The following is a 15382-nucleotide window of genomic DNA, read 5'->3' as shown; positions in this document are numbered from 1 at the left end:
ATAGCATGCGAGTATGTGGACTGAATTCATCTGCTCAGGATAGGTAGAATAGGGTTCATTGATGGGCTCTTGTGAATATAATAATGAACCTTTGGCTTCCACATGAGGCAGGAAATCTATTTAGTAGTTCTGTACATACTAGCTTCTCAAGATTATGTTCCATGTTGTTATTTTATTCCAAACAATAAGCAATAACATATGTAATTAAAGTGAATGTTACAAATAAATAATATATGAGGTAAGACAGGTTCCTGAAGATACTGATAGTAATGCAGATGATTAAGAAATCATGTGAAGTTTCTAAAATGTGCTTCATTCCAGTGCTTTCCCAAGAGTCCTTGGCAGTAAAAGTGCTAAAGCACTGCAAACTGGAACAGAAGTAACAGAATATAAAAGTATATTATTAAATCCACGAAAGTGACTGAAGTAAGTATGATGATTCATCAGACAGTGACACTGGGTAGGCTAATGTATTATTTTTCACTACTAAAACTATTTGTATTACTTTTTCAACACCAGCACTAGATGAAGATGCCCTGCCCTAGTTGCTCTAACCCCTTAGGAAAGAATACTTTTACCTCAAGAGGCTGGGTGGGTCCTAGACCTGGTCTGAACATTGCAATGTACACAAATTTTGCTCTGATGGGAAACAAGCCCAGTTGTCCAGCCCATAGCCTAGTAACTATATTGTCTGTGTTATACCTTTGTTCTGCTTACAATGCTCATTTAATAATTTTTATGTTATTTATTTAATAGTTACTATGTGTATTTCCAATGAAATTGATTTCCATTCTCTGATTGCGTAACACCCTTATACCTGTCGTTGCCAATGAGCATGTTACTGTGACAAAATCAGTACGTTCTTGGATTTTTTTATGATCAGCTGACTGACCTAGAAACCTGAGAAACTAGATCACAGCACAACTTTTTGCGGTCCACAGTAAACCCATCAGAGAAACACAGGTTCTGTTCTGATCTCCTTGACTTCATACTTCATAACAGATCTTGTGAATTTGATTCATGGAAAGATATTATCACAGTTTGCTTTGGTTAGCTGCGTAAATACAGCATCTTGTTCTTTGACTTTCCTAGAAAAGAGTGGTGTCCTTATTTTTGATTTCATACTGCTCTGATTGTTCTTTACAATGCAAGAAAAGCAAAGAGTATTAACTCCTGTGTGAATCAATCACTTTATGAACGAACGCTGATTGATTGTTGATGATCGTAAACACAATGAAACAAGTTATAAAACTATGCACATGTAAATGATTGTTGAAACATATAACTGATACTAACTAAATGTGATGGATCCAAGGAGGAAGAATGACACCGAACAACTGACTCCCAGGAAAACAGGAAAAGTAATATTTCCTGAGAGGGCGCCAACTCGACCCACCATCATGGTCAAGCTTACTGCCATTGTTCTGAAAATAATAAAGGCCACCCTTATTAATAATGTCAAGACATAAAGGAAGACAGTACTCCATTTGGCCTCTGGCATTTACAAGCTATGGAACAAATACACTCCTTTCAGGCTTAAAGCTTAATATAATCTTTATGTTACAAATACATGCTGAGAAAACATGAAGAGCAAAGAATTATACTTTTAGCTGTGTTTTCAGAAAGAGTTGCAAAAATATTCATATTAGTTTTGCTGTTTATGTCCAACTATCTGCATGCAACAAATTGAGAATGGTTAAGAGATTTTTGTGAAATTTTATATTGGGTGGTATTACTAAAATCTGTCAATACATTTTAATTTTTGCTAAACGTGGACTGCAATAATGGGCACTTAAATTAACATCTACATGCATTTATGTCAGCATACATAACTAGGGTTGCATGAAGAATTCCCAATAAGCTGCCTACTCACATGGAGAAATTCTCATGTCTTCACCCAGCTGGATAGGCACCAGATACCCCACCCAAGAAAATACAATTTTATCCCAAATAATTCTGATGTCACTGGCACCATTCACAAAGGTCAAATTCTGACAAACTAATCAGAAATCACAAGAAGCCTCAGACCTAACTCAGTAGTTTAATGTACTGAAAAGAAAGTACTTCATAATTTATACTCTTTTCCACATATTAGTGAGGTTATCAAATAAAGGAGGATGAGATGGGTAGGACATGTGGCACACATGAGATTATAAATGTGTGAAGAATGTTGGTTGGGATACTTTAAAGGAATAGACCACTCAGAGCTCCTAGGCACAGATGGGAAGATAATAAAGAAACAGAGTGGGAGTGTGTAGACTGGACTCATGTGGCTTAACAAGAGACCAATGATAGGCTCATTTGAATGCAGTAATGAACCTTCAGGTTTCATAAAATGCAAAGAATTACTTGACTAGCTTCTCAAGAAGAATTCTGCTCCATTGAGTTAGTTAAATTCAATAGGAAATTTTTTTAGAAGATGTATATTTACCTTAGACTTGTAGGAAAGAGGTCCACTACAACACTTATCAGTGCATGGGAGCACATGGAACCAGAGCCCACAGTAAGTGAAGCAAGCAACAGCATTACCTCCATACTATTACACCAGTACATTGCTACCACACAGCAACATGACACCACGTAGCCAACAACTGCAAGGGAAATGACCTGTTACAGTTCTTGACCAATCTTTACATAACATATGTGGGAAAACACTATCCTGCATAGCAGATGAAGGTTCATTAACTTCAATAGTGAGTGATTATATTAGTGCCACTTACGCATTTGAAACAGCATAATTTTTATTGCAAAATGAAGCAAACAACAGAAAAAATAATTTAAAGTAATTAAAAGTTCAGTAAAGTAGTCACTGTGTGTAGTCAATATTATGTATTAGTTCATGTTGGACAAATTTAATCAGTTCTGAAAATCAATCAGAATACACTAAACCAGTTGAAAAAAAAAAAAATATATATATATATATATATATATATATATATATATATATATATCAAAGGAATAAATAAAAGTAGTAATTTAATTACTGAAGAATATTTCACAAAACTGTAGAAGCTAGTATAATTAAACATTTTTCATTAATATGTTATATCAACATACCAAGTATCTTCTTCTTGCCAAGACAGTTGATGACCGAGCTTCCAGTCAGATTGAAGGCTGCAGTTGCTACTCCAACAATAATTGAATACATATACATTGTGTCACCTAACTGTACCTAAAATAAAACAAAAGACTTTAATTTTGAATTGCTGTCTCTAACATAATCCTTAAAAATATCTACTTTGTTCTGTATTTTTATCTGAATTAACAATTAGTACTGACCCATACAAAGAATAACACAAAAAGTTATAAATTAATAAATTTCATAACAATTGTACTTACTCTTACAGGTTTCTTGCTATGTAACAAATTTTCTGACAAAAAATTTACAACTTTAGGTATATCTTTTAACTTTACCTGAGACAGATGCATAAACCATGCATGGTCATTATTATGGAGCAAATGAAAACATGTCAAGTGCCTTTCTTTTAAATTTTAAGTTTCTTTAAACCTAATTTATTTTATTAACAAAATTCAAATTTCCTACTCTGTTCCAAATGTTGAAAGCCTTTCTGTAATTTGCATGAAAAAATAAATAAAACATAAAAAGAAAATTTTGTATATTTCTCAGAAAATATCTTGAAGTGTCTGAGACTCTGACAAATTGGAAAATATGTCAGAGATGCACATGACTGGTATTAGCCTGAAACTAGTAGCAGAGAATACAAATATAACGCATACTGTTTTCATCACAAACTTTGTGTACTTAATTGCTCAATCTTGCTATTCTCAGCAATATTACATATCAGTGTCAAAGACAGCAAGTTTCACTTCACTTGCAAAACATCATGGCTGAGAGCTCAGCACTCCCGCTTCATATCTGGGAGATCCAGGCTCAAATCTTGGCTCAGTGACCGGTTAGCCTGACAGGTTCTTTGTGATTTTCCTTAGTTCCTCCAGGCAAATGTCAGAAAAGTACCTTAAATTAGGCCATGAATGCTTCATTCCATATCCTTTACTATCCATTATTCATCAAGTATCCTATAATTTTACACTACACAGTCTGAACTACTGACAGTGTCATTAAATAAGCTACAAATAATTAAGTGAATAAAATATTTCCCTCTGTTTCACATAGATTATCTCACTCCTTCAATAGCAATACTAAATGTTTTGTATTTTTCTAAATTTAAAGAATATTTTGTGTGCATAAAGAAAATGAATTTGCATGAGCTGGAAATAATAAGTCATAACCTTATTAAATTATAGGACCAAACCCAGTATGGTAATCTTGAAGTTCTAAAATGGATATAATTAACAAGAATCAGGTAATGAAGCATCCAATTAATCCCAAACTATCGTACTTTAAAAGCATATGTTAGAAAAACCCCATAAAAATCATTATCAGACCATGAAGAGATCATAATAACATTAACCCCAGTTCATGTTTCTCTTTACTTCGTATATGTCAGTAGCTTACAGGAACACACGGTGCATCAGTCAGGGTCAATGTTTCATTGGATGTAACTTTTGTCCAAGTATGGGATGCCAGCATATCACACAAAGTTGCATTTTCAGAAACAGACTTGTTGTTGATAAAATACTCCTCCATGATGGCAAACAGCTGAGGTAGCCACAGTCGTATTGTGTTTGTTCTGTAACAGTTGTCAATGTTAAAATCATCTTTAATGACTGCAAATTTAAATGAAGTACAAAGACTTTAATATGACCCTGCAGAATATTAATTCAGAAAGATAAACAAACAGAGAATTTATAACAATTACACAGTAATGGGTATCAACATTTTTATTAATTATCTAACAATCGAAGAATAATTAAATTAAAGAGCTGATTTAGGTAACCAGGATGTATGACGTATAGATGTAATAAAAAATGCAGATGAAACTGAGGCTGGAAGACTATACGGGAAGACAATCCCACGATGAGCATATCTGCCGCCTGGGTGTAAACACATTCTGCCATCCCTATGTATAAGTACTAATTTTTTTTATTTTTCGATTACCAAGTTACATTATGGACGGATCTCAGCTCTTTTTTAGTGCCCCTTCAACCATGGCTACCATATGCAATTGCATACTTTGCTACCCTCTGGCGCTGCCCCTGATTTTCAGCTCTCCAATGCAATGTTTCAAAGTCTGTGCCCCCATAGCAGGTTGCAACTGCTCTAATGTTGCCACCCCTCATATGCACCCACAGCGCGGTGTGGCTCTGGGGGAAAAAATCACTTGGTAGATGTGAGAATGATATAATATTTCTTATATAATAAGGAGTCAACATATAAACTGGACTGAATAGGCTTAGCACTAATATAAAAACATTTGTGTTAGCTACTCTTAATGACTGATTAAGCTGACAAAATAATATAACATATTTTGTTGAAAATGATAAACCAGTATCATTAATAATTATCATTAATCATCATTAATAATTCAGAATATCAGAGACATTCTAATATAATGCCTTTTTCCTTCAAAACCTTCAGTCAACATGGTGAGGCAGAAACTATAAACTAATAGTTACACAATTTAGTGATTTATCTATGTGCATAATTTCAACTAGGACTGATTCAGACTACATTAAATTTGTAGATACAATTACAATATAAATTGTGTTAGTGTTGAAGATATTTGTCTTCAGGGTTGTTGCACTGTGTAGCCTGGTTGATGGTAACCAACGTTTCAGAGGTCATACTGCCTCCGTCATCAGGGAGATAATTAGGCTCAGACAGGTACAAGGACATGCTGTCAACAGCCTATCATTCCTTACAAATAAGAAACATAGGCACAATACTACCACCTACTTTCCGTTGTTTACAAATAAGTGATAATTTATCTTCGGTATGTAATGGGTAGATTTATTTGTAACTTATCATTACTTTAGGTAAACCCTTTGTTGTATTATGTGAAATTTATATAATAGTATGAATTGTACTTTATAATATGTATTGTATTATTATTATTATTATTATTACTTTTTTACATCCTATTGTCATCTTTATTACATTCCATGGATCCATAAGATAATCATGGATCCATGGAATGTAATAAAGATGTATGAATGTAAACCTCAGCACTACCTGTAATATATGTAACCTAAAATATTAATATCTCTTAAGTAACAAAATGAATGCCCTGATTTCAATTAACTTACTGTATTTTGAAACACAGATATAACTTATATGCTAACATCTAAAAAATTGTCTGTAAATTCTGCTGAATATTTTCATCAATGGGTACCAGAACAGAAAATGTGAAAAACATTATTTCTCAGATTTTTTAGTCTTCTATTAAGGGCTCACTGTACTCAAAATATTTTCCTGTGTTCAACCACATTTCCATGAAAAATGATTAATTTCTAAATCATAAAATAGTTAATTAAAGTGATCAATGCAATGAAGTATTATACAAAATATTATGTTAAGTTATGAAGAAAGTCATCTTCAGTATGAATTTATCTAATGCTTACCCCCACAGTCCACCAAACTGGATGACAAATACTAATGCTGCTTTTCCAACATGTGGTTTGTGAAAGAATGGCTTCATTTGCTTCATACCAAGTTTAAGAAGTATCAATACTCTGTTATTTGGTACATCTGATATCAAGATGCCTGACTTCTCTTTGAGCAGGAATTTCACCTACAACAGTTATTAAGGCACTTTTTTAATATCAGAATCTAACAGGAGGATGAGACAAAAATAGAAATGCTCATTTGTAGTAAATACTTTGGTTCATAATGCTTAATTATGAACCAAAGTATTACATTTATCACAATTTGACAGACTTACTGGGTAAGTTTCTGGAGGGTTGCCTGTGTTAATACTATAAATTCTCCGAAAGACATCAAGAGCTTCATCCATTCTGCCACAGGACATGAGAAACTTTGGTGACTCATCCAAGAACCACATGCAACACCCTGCCACAAAACTTGGTGTAGCAGATGCTAGAAGGAAGATGCGCCAGGAGTTGTATGTGATGTAGCCCCCAAAAAATGTCCATGACCAGGACTGTGGAATTAACAGCCATGCCAAAGCTGAAGAATTGGAAAAGAAGCATGTGAAATTGAAGGAATTATCTAGTCAAAAGGAGATGTTCCTGTCCTTACAACTTCTGAAATTAATAGATTCATAGACCGATACTTTCCTAATATAATCTGCCTTCTTCTAGGTGTGGAAGAGAAATGTAAGTTTGTAAATATGATTCTCTGTATTTACAGCATAGTCTCGGATATCAGCATCAATGTTTAATTATTGCATTCAACTTTTAAAACCCTTAGAGATAGGTCAGCATGTAGATATGGCAAGCCATTCTACTACATTTAACAAATAGTGATCAGTTGAGATCTTACTTCAGCTGACAACTTTGATAGATGTGGTTATGTAAAAAGTATACCAAAGAGCAATATCCAAACAAAAACTAAAGTGTGTCAAAATGTTATGTTTGCATAAAACATCAAAATGCATTGTAACTACTAATAAATTATACAAGTTCTTAAATTGTGAGGCAGATACATATTATCTAAAAATACCTTTGACTGACTGCTCAAAAATAAAAGATGATAATTACACTTTAAATGGAATTTTGAAACCAAAATACTGTACTGGTAACTTCTGGTCAAGAGATACAAATAAATAACATTCTTTTAAATGAGGCAGCAATTTGTGTTCTCTTGCAGTATGCAATATTTTAAGTGTACAATCACGTCTGCATGAAAGTCATAAAAAAGTACATAAACAAAACTAGGGCGGGGTACGCATGACAGAACTATTAGACCCAAAACATACTTTATACAGCAATGTTCTTTGACATGAAAGAAAAAACACAGTAATTGAAAGCAAAGTGTTGTAGCTGTAATACTGTACATCAATCTTTGTTAATAAGCCATAATAATTTTTATTTCATGGGTAACAGACTATTGGTACAATCAGTTACAGCTGTAAACATAACCTGTTTTCTGACAACTATATATTCTTCATGCAGAGAATAATGAGCAAGAATTGTAACAACTAAACATCAAATTATATGCATTGATATGACAGCTCTGAAAAAGGCCATGTACCTGGAACAGCAACAAATGCCATGGCACTGTAGATCCCAATCATCATCATGGCTCTGGCTCGGTGGTGACAACTATTGAACTCAGCAAGGTATGTCATAAAAATGGCATATGGTCCACATGCCCTATACATTCATAAAATTGGATCAGTCACCCAGAATCCTTAATGTTTTCTCTCTCCTCAACTGCAATTACCTTCAAATTAGTTTTTGCATAAGTTGTAAATTCTGGTTCATACATTTGATATTCTACTATGCAATTATTTTATTAATGAGAATATCCTTTACTCCCTTCTTGGACCAAAATTATATATCCTGTCAAGCAGGAAAAATATTGAAGCACAACACAGAAAATAGTAAATGAGCTTACCATTCCTTTAATGACAAGATTGAAGACCACTAAACTTTTTAATCACATACAAATAATTCCTTAAATATGGAGCCATAAAGATGAACTAACTGTAAAATTTCTGTACTACAATTTCATACTTCACATATTACACAGGGTATATGAAAATATTTAGCCATAAATGCAATTTTTACACACAGATTTCAGTGCATATGAAGAAGGAAAATCCAGCTTAAATGGCGTATAATTTAATTAAAACTGATCCAACATTAAAAGATAATAACATAATTATGTTATAATATTGAATGGTTAAAAACTATACCTCAGCACTGAATCAAATTATTTTATGGTTTATAACACTTGATCATATTATTTTATAATTAATTATTTGCCTTCTTTTTATCTATGTATGAGAACAGAAACAGAAAATGGCAGAGAGCTCTCTGACACTGAACAGTCAACATAGAAACACATCATGCTGTTCTTAACATCAATTATTTACTAATGTTAATAATACAAGTATGAATAAATGGTTTACAGCATGTTTCAGTTGTTAGTGGCACATTGTCAGGTAAACAAAAGTGGTTGTCACTTTATGGCAAAACTCAATTACAAAAGCCATAGGAAACTTACACAAATCCTCCTACGAACTTGAAAACACCGAGAATCCAAAATGCCTGTGAGAAACTTGATGCTATAATTAGCGCAGTGAGCAGGTAGTAGCCAGTCAGAAGAAGTTTCTGCCTGCCAAGGGTGTCAGATAAAAACCCCCAAAAGAAGGCGCCCAACACCATCCCTGTTATAAAATATGACCATAAGCTATTACATATTACAAACTATCAGCAAAAGACTTATAATTTTCTGACTTTCTATTTGAGTTTGTCTTTGAAAATCAAGCATGTTTATTTCTTAATTCTTGAGGACAGGGTTCTGAAAACACATTATTATTCATGGAAAGATTAAAATCTTAACACTGATTTACCTCCATACACCATGGCATTCAGAATCCCCTTGTCCAGGTCCGAAAGGTTCAGATCGCATTCTGCAGAGGGCAGTATGTATGACATTGTAGTTGTGTCAAATAGTGTGGACCAGACGGCAGGTATCGCAACCATATTGAGCACGTAGTTGAATTTTCCATAACCTGAATAATACGTCAAAGATAAGAATAACTGTCTAGTGTTATTATGCCACACAAAACGAAAACATAAATGAAGACCAGTACTCGACCGATCTTCTAGCCTCAACAAACAATTTGTAATAGTTAATTAAATATGTTTCAAATGTTGATTTGAGTTCATGAAAGAATGTTTGAAGTTCTGTTACAATGAAGAATGGTAACAGAAATCTTCTAAGCAGAACTTAATGTGAAGATTTCTGTCTTCTGGGTTGTTACGCTGTGTAGTCTGGTCGATGTTAACCAACGTTTCAGAGGTCATACTGCCTCCGTCATCAGGGCAACAACCCAGAAGACAGAAATCTTCATACTCACCACTGTGAAAACCTCAAATCTTACACAGAACTTAATGTGTTTTTATATCTAGTTAGCAAATTATACAAACTTGGAACTTCATGCCAAAATACAAAGAAGTTCATTGTTCTACAATATAATATTTGTGCAGGCAACTTCAAACTGCTCACCAAGTCATCACAGAAAATTGTGAAGACAGCTACATAAAGATTGAAAATGTGAAGCAAATTTTAGAAATTCTAATGCATAATACCACTCTTAATAAAATAAATATAATTCAAAATTTAAAAGCATGTGCTCAATTACTTAGCAGGCCTACTCTACAGCATGAAATATTCTGTATTCACCAGTAAGGGAGATGGCTGTTTCGAAATCCACTTGTTCACATTCATTTTGTGCGTTTCCTGAAACAATTAGAAATTTAATGCCCATAAATCTGTACCTTAATAATTACAATAATAATAATAATAATAATAAATATATTAGTAGGCTATAAAACTAATGAACACAAAAACACTCCCTTCATTCCCTATCACTTATTTTATTATTTATTTATTCACTTATTTGAAATAATAATTAGATTTATTTGATGGAATCTTTGAACATACCCTTTCTTTATCTTAATATTCCTAGGAATTTAATTCAATTAACATTTCAAACTTACTATAAACTGAAAGACTTAATTTGTACAATAATCCAAGTCTATATATATATATATATATATATATACACACACACACACACACACACACACACACACACACACACACACGCACGCACACACATCCATACATACAACCGTCTGCCCATCCTATCCTATTTGTCCCAAACAATGCATCATTGGAAAAATTGTAAATACAAAAACATGTTACTCTCATAGAATAAACCCAAGACAAATACTTATTTTGTTTATTTCAAAGATTAGGCACAGGGGTGATCAAATAGCATACAACAGCAGTCAAACAAATAATTAACCAATAAAGCCCTAGTAATGTAAAGGTTGGTGTATTAACTTTGTGTTTTATTATTTTCAGTTTAAAATTACTGGTGACGGCTGGAATAGAATCGGAGACATTTTGGGCATTAGATCGTAGTGCCTCAGCCACTAAATACAACCAAGTCACATGACGATGGGAGCAGATCCAACTTGTGAAATGTCGTATCAAATTGTCTATACTAAAAAACAGACCACAGAAATATATGTATTTAATATAATGAACCAATAATTGCCAATTACCCTCACACTGCGTTATGAAATGCCAAGAAATTACAACTGAAAAACCTTAACAGCGAACGAATGCAACGCGTTTGATACAGAAGGACTCGATGTTTGGTGAAACACGTACCAAAAATCAGAGCGACATGCCCGATTCTAATATGTGCTTACCGTGTTCAACGATGGCTTCACGCGATTCTGTCCTCGCCATCACCGGCACCTAATTCACTACTAATTTCTTGGTACACGACACCAAATCTCAACCTGAGGCCACCCAATATTACAACAAGACTGACTAAACGTTTTAACATTGCAACATGAATTCGACTCGAGTTATCAGTGAAGGTTGTTTATTACTATATAACCTATAGTTTTTCTCCCTGCTTTTAAATCACTGTCAAATGCCACATCACGTAAGCTGGATAAGAGACAACAAATGTTAAAATGAACAAAGTGGAGAGATATAAGATCTTAGAAGCTCAAATAGTGACAAACTGAAATGTTAAAGTAGAAAATACGAATGAATAAGAATGCAGTAAAATAAGCCCATTTAAAAATTACCGTATACCCATATTAACGTATGGAGCTGAAATATGGACATGGACCAAGGCAGATATTAGCATCTAATGGCAACAGAGATGATATTTTTAGGTAGTACGGAATAGAAACACAAAAGGAAGAAAGGAAGCAAACGCCTTGGAAGGCAAGTTAACAAATATCATAATAAAATAGTATAAACACGTTAAGAATGAAGAGGGAATCCCAAAATGGTCGTAAACATTAATACAACCGAATGTTGATTCTCTTGCGGAGAAATGGCACATTAATATAGCGAGTTTAGGCTATTTGCTGAGTTCATCTTTTTGTAGGTGGAGTCCTACTAGCAAATCTCCCACTAAGAACTATGTAAAAATCGAATGTAGTAAAAATGTAGTCATAAATATTATCCTATAAGGCCCCAAATTCCTTAAGAGCATTATCATCACTACGGTAATAACAACACAATTTCATAAATATTATTCCATCAGCCTAAAATGTAATAGCAAATAATCATCAACCACGCTACCAACACCTGCTTATTATACAAGGTGATTAAAAAGTAAGTTTACAAACTTTGTGTGCGTGTTCCTGGATCAAACATAAGAAAAAATGTGTCTGTGAACATGGGATCGCAAATGTTTAATTTTCGAAATAATAGCCAAAAATAAGTTTCAATGTATGACTTAATTGCCAAGCATAAGGACAGGGATGTTTCTTTATGCTCAAAGGTTGTTCCACCATTCTCCACACAGGCACGAGCACGACGTACACAAGACTGACGAATTCGTTCGTACACAACAGAGTTTCCTCGAGTCATCTGGCAACGAATGAGTTCAGTTACGTCCGTCATTTCAGTGACATCGTTCACTACATATCGATACACGAGTCAAGTTTTCCCACAAGTTTCGTAATTTTCGATGTCTCATGTTTTATCAATAAAAGTTTCAAAAGACAACAGTAGACTATGTTCCACAATGTTATTGTTTTCCTGTTAATTTTCCATTTTAAATAGTGATTTTATTGAAGGTATTTTAACTGGTTTTCTGTCTGTATTCTCGGGACAACACTAATTTTAGAAAAGGCGTTTCATATTGGTCTTACTTCTGTGTTCTTGGGAATACACTTATTTTCACTGCAAGTGGCATGTTTCATTGCACAGCAAGTATCTCCTTTAAAACACTGCTGGCTTAAATTAAATAGACCAATACGTAATTTATAACAACTCTTTAAGTTAGTTGGCCGCTCTAGTTTTCGGTTGGTTGCATGAAATCTTATCAGGTATTGGGTCGTGTCAATATGAAGGAGCCTACATCATTTAGGACATTGTCACTTTGATCAAGCCCTGATAACTGAGGAGGGGAACTTTCACTATAAGGCTGCAATACATTCAGTCACCGTGAAACGTTCAAATTTTACATTTAAATGGCTTTCTGAATTAATATACATATTTCAGCTCCAAAATTCACTTCATTCACGATCCGGCCCTTCATTAAAACTGAAATAGATTTTATAAATTATTTGCCACAAACATAAAATCATTTTGTTCAAAAGAAAATACGATATCATAAACACGAGAATTATGAAAATGCAAACTGTTTGCTAGATCTATTTCTGCATCATGTTTTCTTAATTTCTTTCTGCCAATTGTCCTGTTATTACAACACTGTACCTTGCTCCTCGACAGAAATAAAACAACAAAGTAACATTCCGTTATTTATGTTTATAAGTTGATGATTTTAGAAAGCCGCGGTCTATTTTTATTCCTTCAAATGTCGTAACAAAAGCTATCGACGGGTCAACAGATGTTTATAAACATGTACAAGACCACATAAACCATAAAGGATACGAAGAAAGGAGAAAAATCAACGAAGTGTCTTTGCAGTAATCGATTTAAGTTTTGAACGATTATTTAAATTTACGTGCTGAATTACTGGCTGAAATTAATTATATTGGTTGCTACATTACTCAGAATTTTAGCAAGATTGGAAAGGCGTACTTTTTTCAGGTAACGATAACAGTGGCCGTGCGAACAGAAACGTGGGTTCGAATTCCGCTCAAGGTATGTCTGTCCTCGCCTTGCGACGGACCGACCTCTGTTCTAAGGAGTCCTGGCAAATGTCGAAAAACAATATTCTCGAACCCTCACTTATATGAAGTGATCTAGGATATCCAACAGGTAGAGCCATAAGGAGAAATACAAACATTTTCAAATGCGTTACAATTTTGTATATCTCGTTAGACTTCATGAGGATTTCTTACAAATTCAGATCTATATGGCTGACAGATCTCGCCAGCTATAAGAATTTAGTAACAGAGTCAGACTAATGGAGACACAACTACCCAGCGTTTTGATATAAAACTTTTCCGGAAAATAAAACATGTTTTTCTACTGAAGTGCGTATTATTATAGTGACTAAGCTACGGGTTGGACAACCAGAGTTCGATTTTAGGGAAGGCAGGGTTCTTTCTTCGCCACAACGTCCAGACAGGCTCTGGAGCCCACTTAGCCTTTTGTTCAACAAGTTAAGAATGCGTGGAGTTACATCTCCACACCCCAACCCTGTGCTTAGTTAAGCACCAGAGATAACTTTACATGTTGTCACGCATTCGCCATGTCGATATGTTTCAAATAAGTATTGTATTTTTACGTATATTTCATATAATGCACCAGTTTTCTCTTTTACGATGACAAAATAAAGTATGAGTTGTAGTAAATCAACATAATCTAAAATTAAATTCGCCAGACCAGTCTTGGCATATACATTTTATTGAAATTCGTTGATGATATGCGGCCACAAAATGACAGGCTGATTATGATCACATTTACTTTTACATTCCGTGCAAATAACGCACACAAAGATCTGAATCTTTCGTTTCTATTAGGAAAACATCCTCACAAGAACTGTGTATGCCTCACATCAGAAATGGATGTAGACACTTCTTCTTCACAAATGTCGGATGATAAAAAAAAGTAAGTTTAACCCCTTACATCAGCATGCCCTCTAAACCCTTGAGGCTAAAATTATCTAGGGTTATTTATTGCTAGATACTGGCACGTTAACTGCAGCCAAATTTTAAACAGTGTCTGTTCTGTATGAAGCGACAACTGATTCTGATAACACAACCACTGCCCATTCAAGCGATCAGAACAGCGTCTCCTGCCCCAGAACGGTATTGGTTCGATGGATATAATGTATTTGATTTATATGCTGACTGAGCGAAAAACGAGCAGCAAATGTCAGCATGTAAAGTGGAAGAAACGCATACATCCTGTCAGAAGATAAAAAGCTAGCAACAAAGTAATGAACTTTCGGGTTCTGAAAAGGAGCGGAATTTCTTTACTTAGCAGATAAACGCTATTATTACAGTAATAGTTGTTGTTGTTATTCTTTTGCTATTATCATTGTGGTCTTTATCATATATAAAACATCGTTATCGAAAAACCTGAAAGAAAAACACCACTTTGAAGATTTAGGCGTAGATAAGTCAGTATCTATCTGTAGAGTCCTCTTATTTGATAAGATGTGGAAGTTTCGTTGAACGGCAAACCGCGGACCAAATTCTAATTGGACTACTAAATACATAACCCAAAAACTTGAACACAGATAACTGGTGCAAGAGATTTCACCTTTCATTCTTCCATGATCCATTTGCAAATTATCGGAAGACACACATTTATCTCATTTGTCAGATAATGATAGAACACATCTGAAGTCAAAGTTCGATCCTCTGTTTG

At 34.2% G+C, this 15382-nt stretch overlaps 1 protein-coding gene and 2 long non-coding RNA genes across 6 annotated transcripts in view; 2 read left to right on the top strand and 1 right to left on the bottom strand.

The window, feature by feature from the left end:
• Positions 1-152: 152 nt before the first annotated feature.
• The window catches only part of LOC110830061 (synaptic vesicle 2-related protein), a 71972-nt gene continuing 56742 nt past the window's right edge, over positions 153-15382 (bottom strand). Inside the window, exons 1-12 of one of the 3 annotated variants that reach the window (XM_087343672.1) lie at positions 12220-12496; positions 10238-10294; positions 9402-9563; positions 9053-9215; positions 8075-8196; positions 6804-7048; positions 6484-6653; positions 4478-4652; positions 3058-3172; positions 2432-2591; positions 1297-1424; positions 153-368 (exon numbers count right to left, since the gene is read on the bottom strand). In XM_087343672.1, the coding sequence (XP_087199798.1) occupies positions 313-368; positions 1297-1424; positions 2432-2591; positions 3058-3172; positions 4478-4652; positions 6484-6653; positions 6804-7048; positions 8075-8196; positions 9053-9215; positions 9402-9563; positions 10238-10294; positions 12220-12496 (1830 nt within the window). In that variant the 3' untranslated portion in view covers positions 153-312. Of the gene's footprint in view, positions 369-1296; positions 1425-2431; positions 2592-3057; positions 3173-4477; positions 4653-6483; positions 6654-6803; positions 7049-8074; positions 8197-9052; positions 9216-9401; positions 9564-10237; positions 10295-11277; positions 11412-12219; positions 12497-15382 lie in introns of those variants that run through there. The other 2 variants (XM_022064453.2, XM_087343677.1) reach the window with 2 other exon arrangements.
• Positions 322-1541, top strand: LOC147875213 (uncharacterized). The gene is made up of 2 exons (XR_015533836.1): positions 322-426; positions 1316-1541. It is a non-coding gene; the product is annotated as an uncharacterized LOC147875213 (long non-coding RNA).
• LOC110830073 (uncharacterized) lies at positions 7045-12606 on the top strand. Of its 2 annotated transcripts, none has more exons than XR_015533833.1 (3): positions 7045-7197; positions 7996-8162; positions 10925-12606. It is a non-coding gene; the product is annotated as an uncharacterized LOC110830073 (long non-coding RNA). The 2 variants fall into 2 exon arrangements; XR_015533834.1 differs by having other exon boundaries at positions 7944-8162.

This window comes from Zootermopsis nevadensis, unplaced genomic scaffold (assembly GCF_977971745.1).
Source record: "Zootermopsis nevadensis isolate Lab colony 2312 unplaced genomic scaffold, Znev_1.0 Znev_ptg000001l, whole genome shotgun sequence".
NCBI classification, from domain to species: domain Eukaryota; kingdom Metazoa; phylum Arthropoda; class Insecta; order Blattodea; family Termopsidae; genus Zootermopsis; species Zootermopsis nevadensis.
The sequence above is the reverse complement of the archived record's forward strand: the minus strand, read 5'-3'. Positions and strand labels throughout refer to the sequence as shown.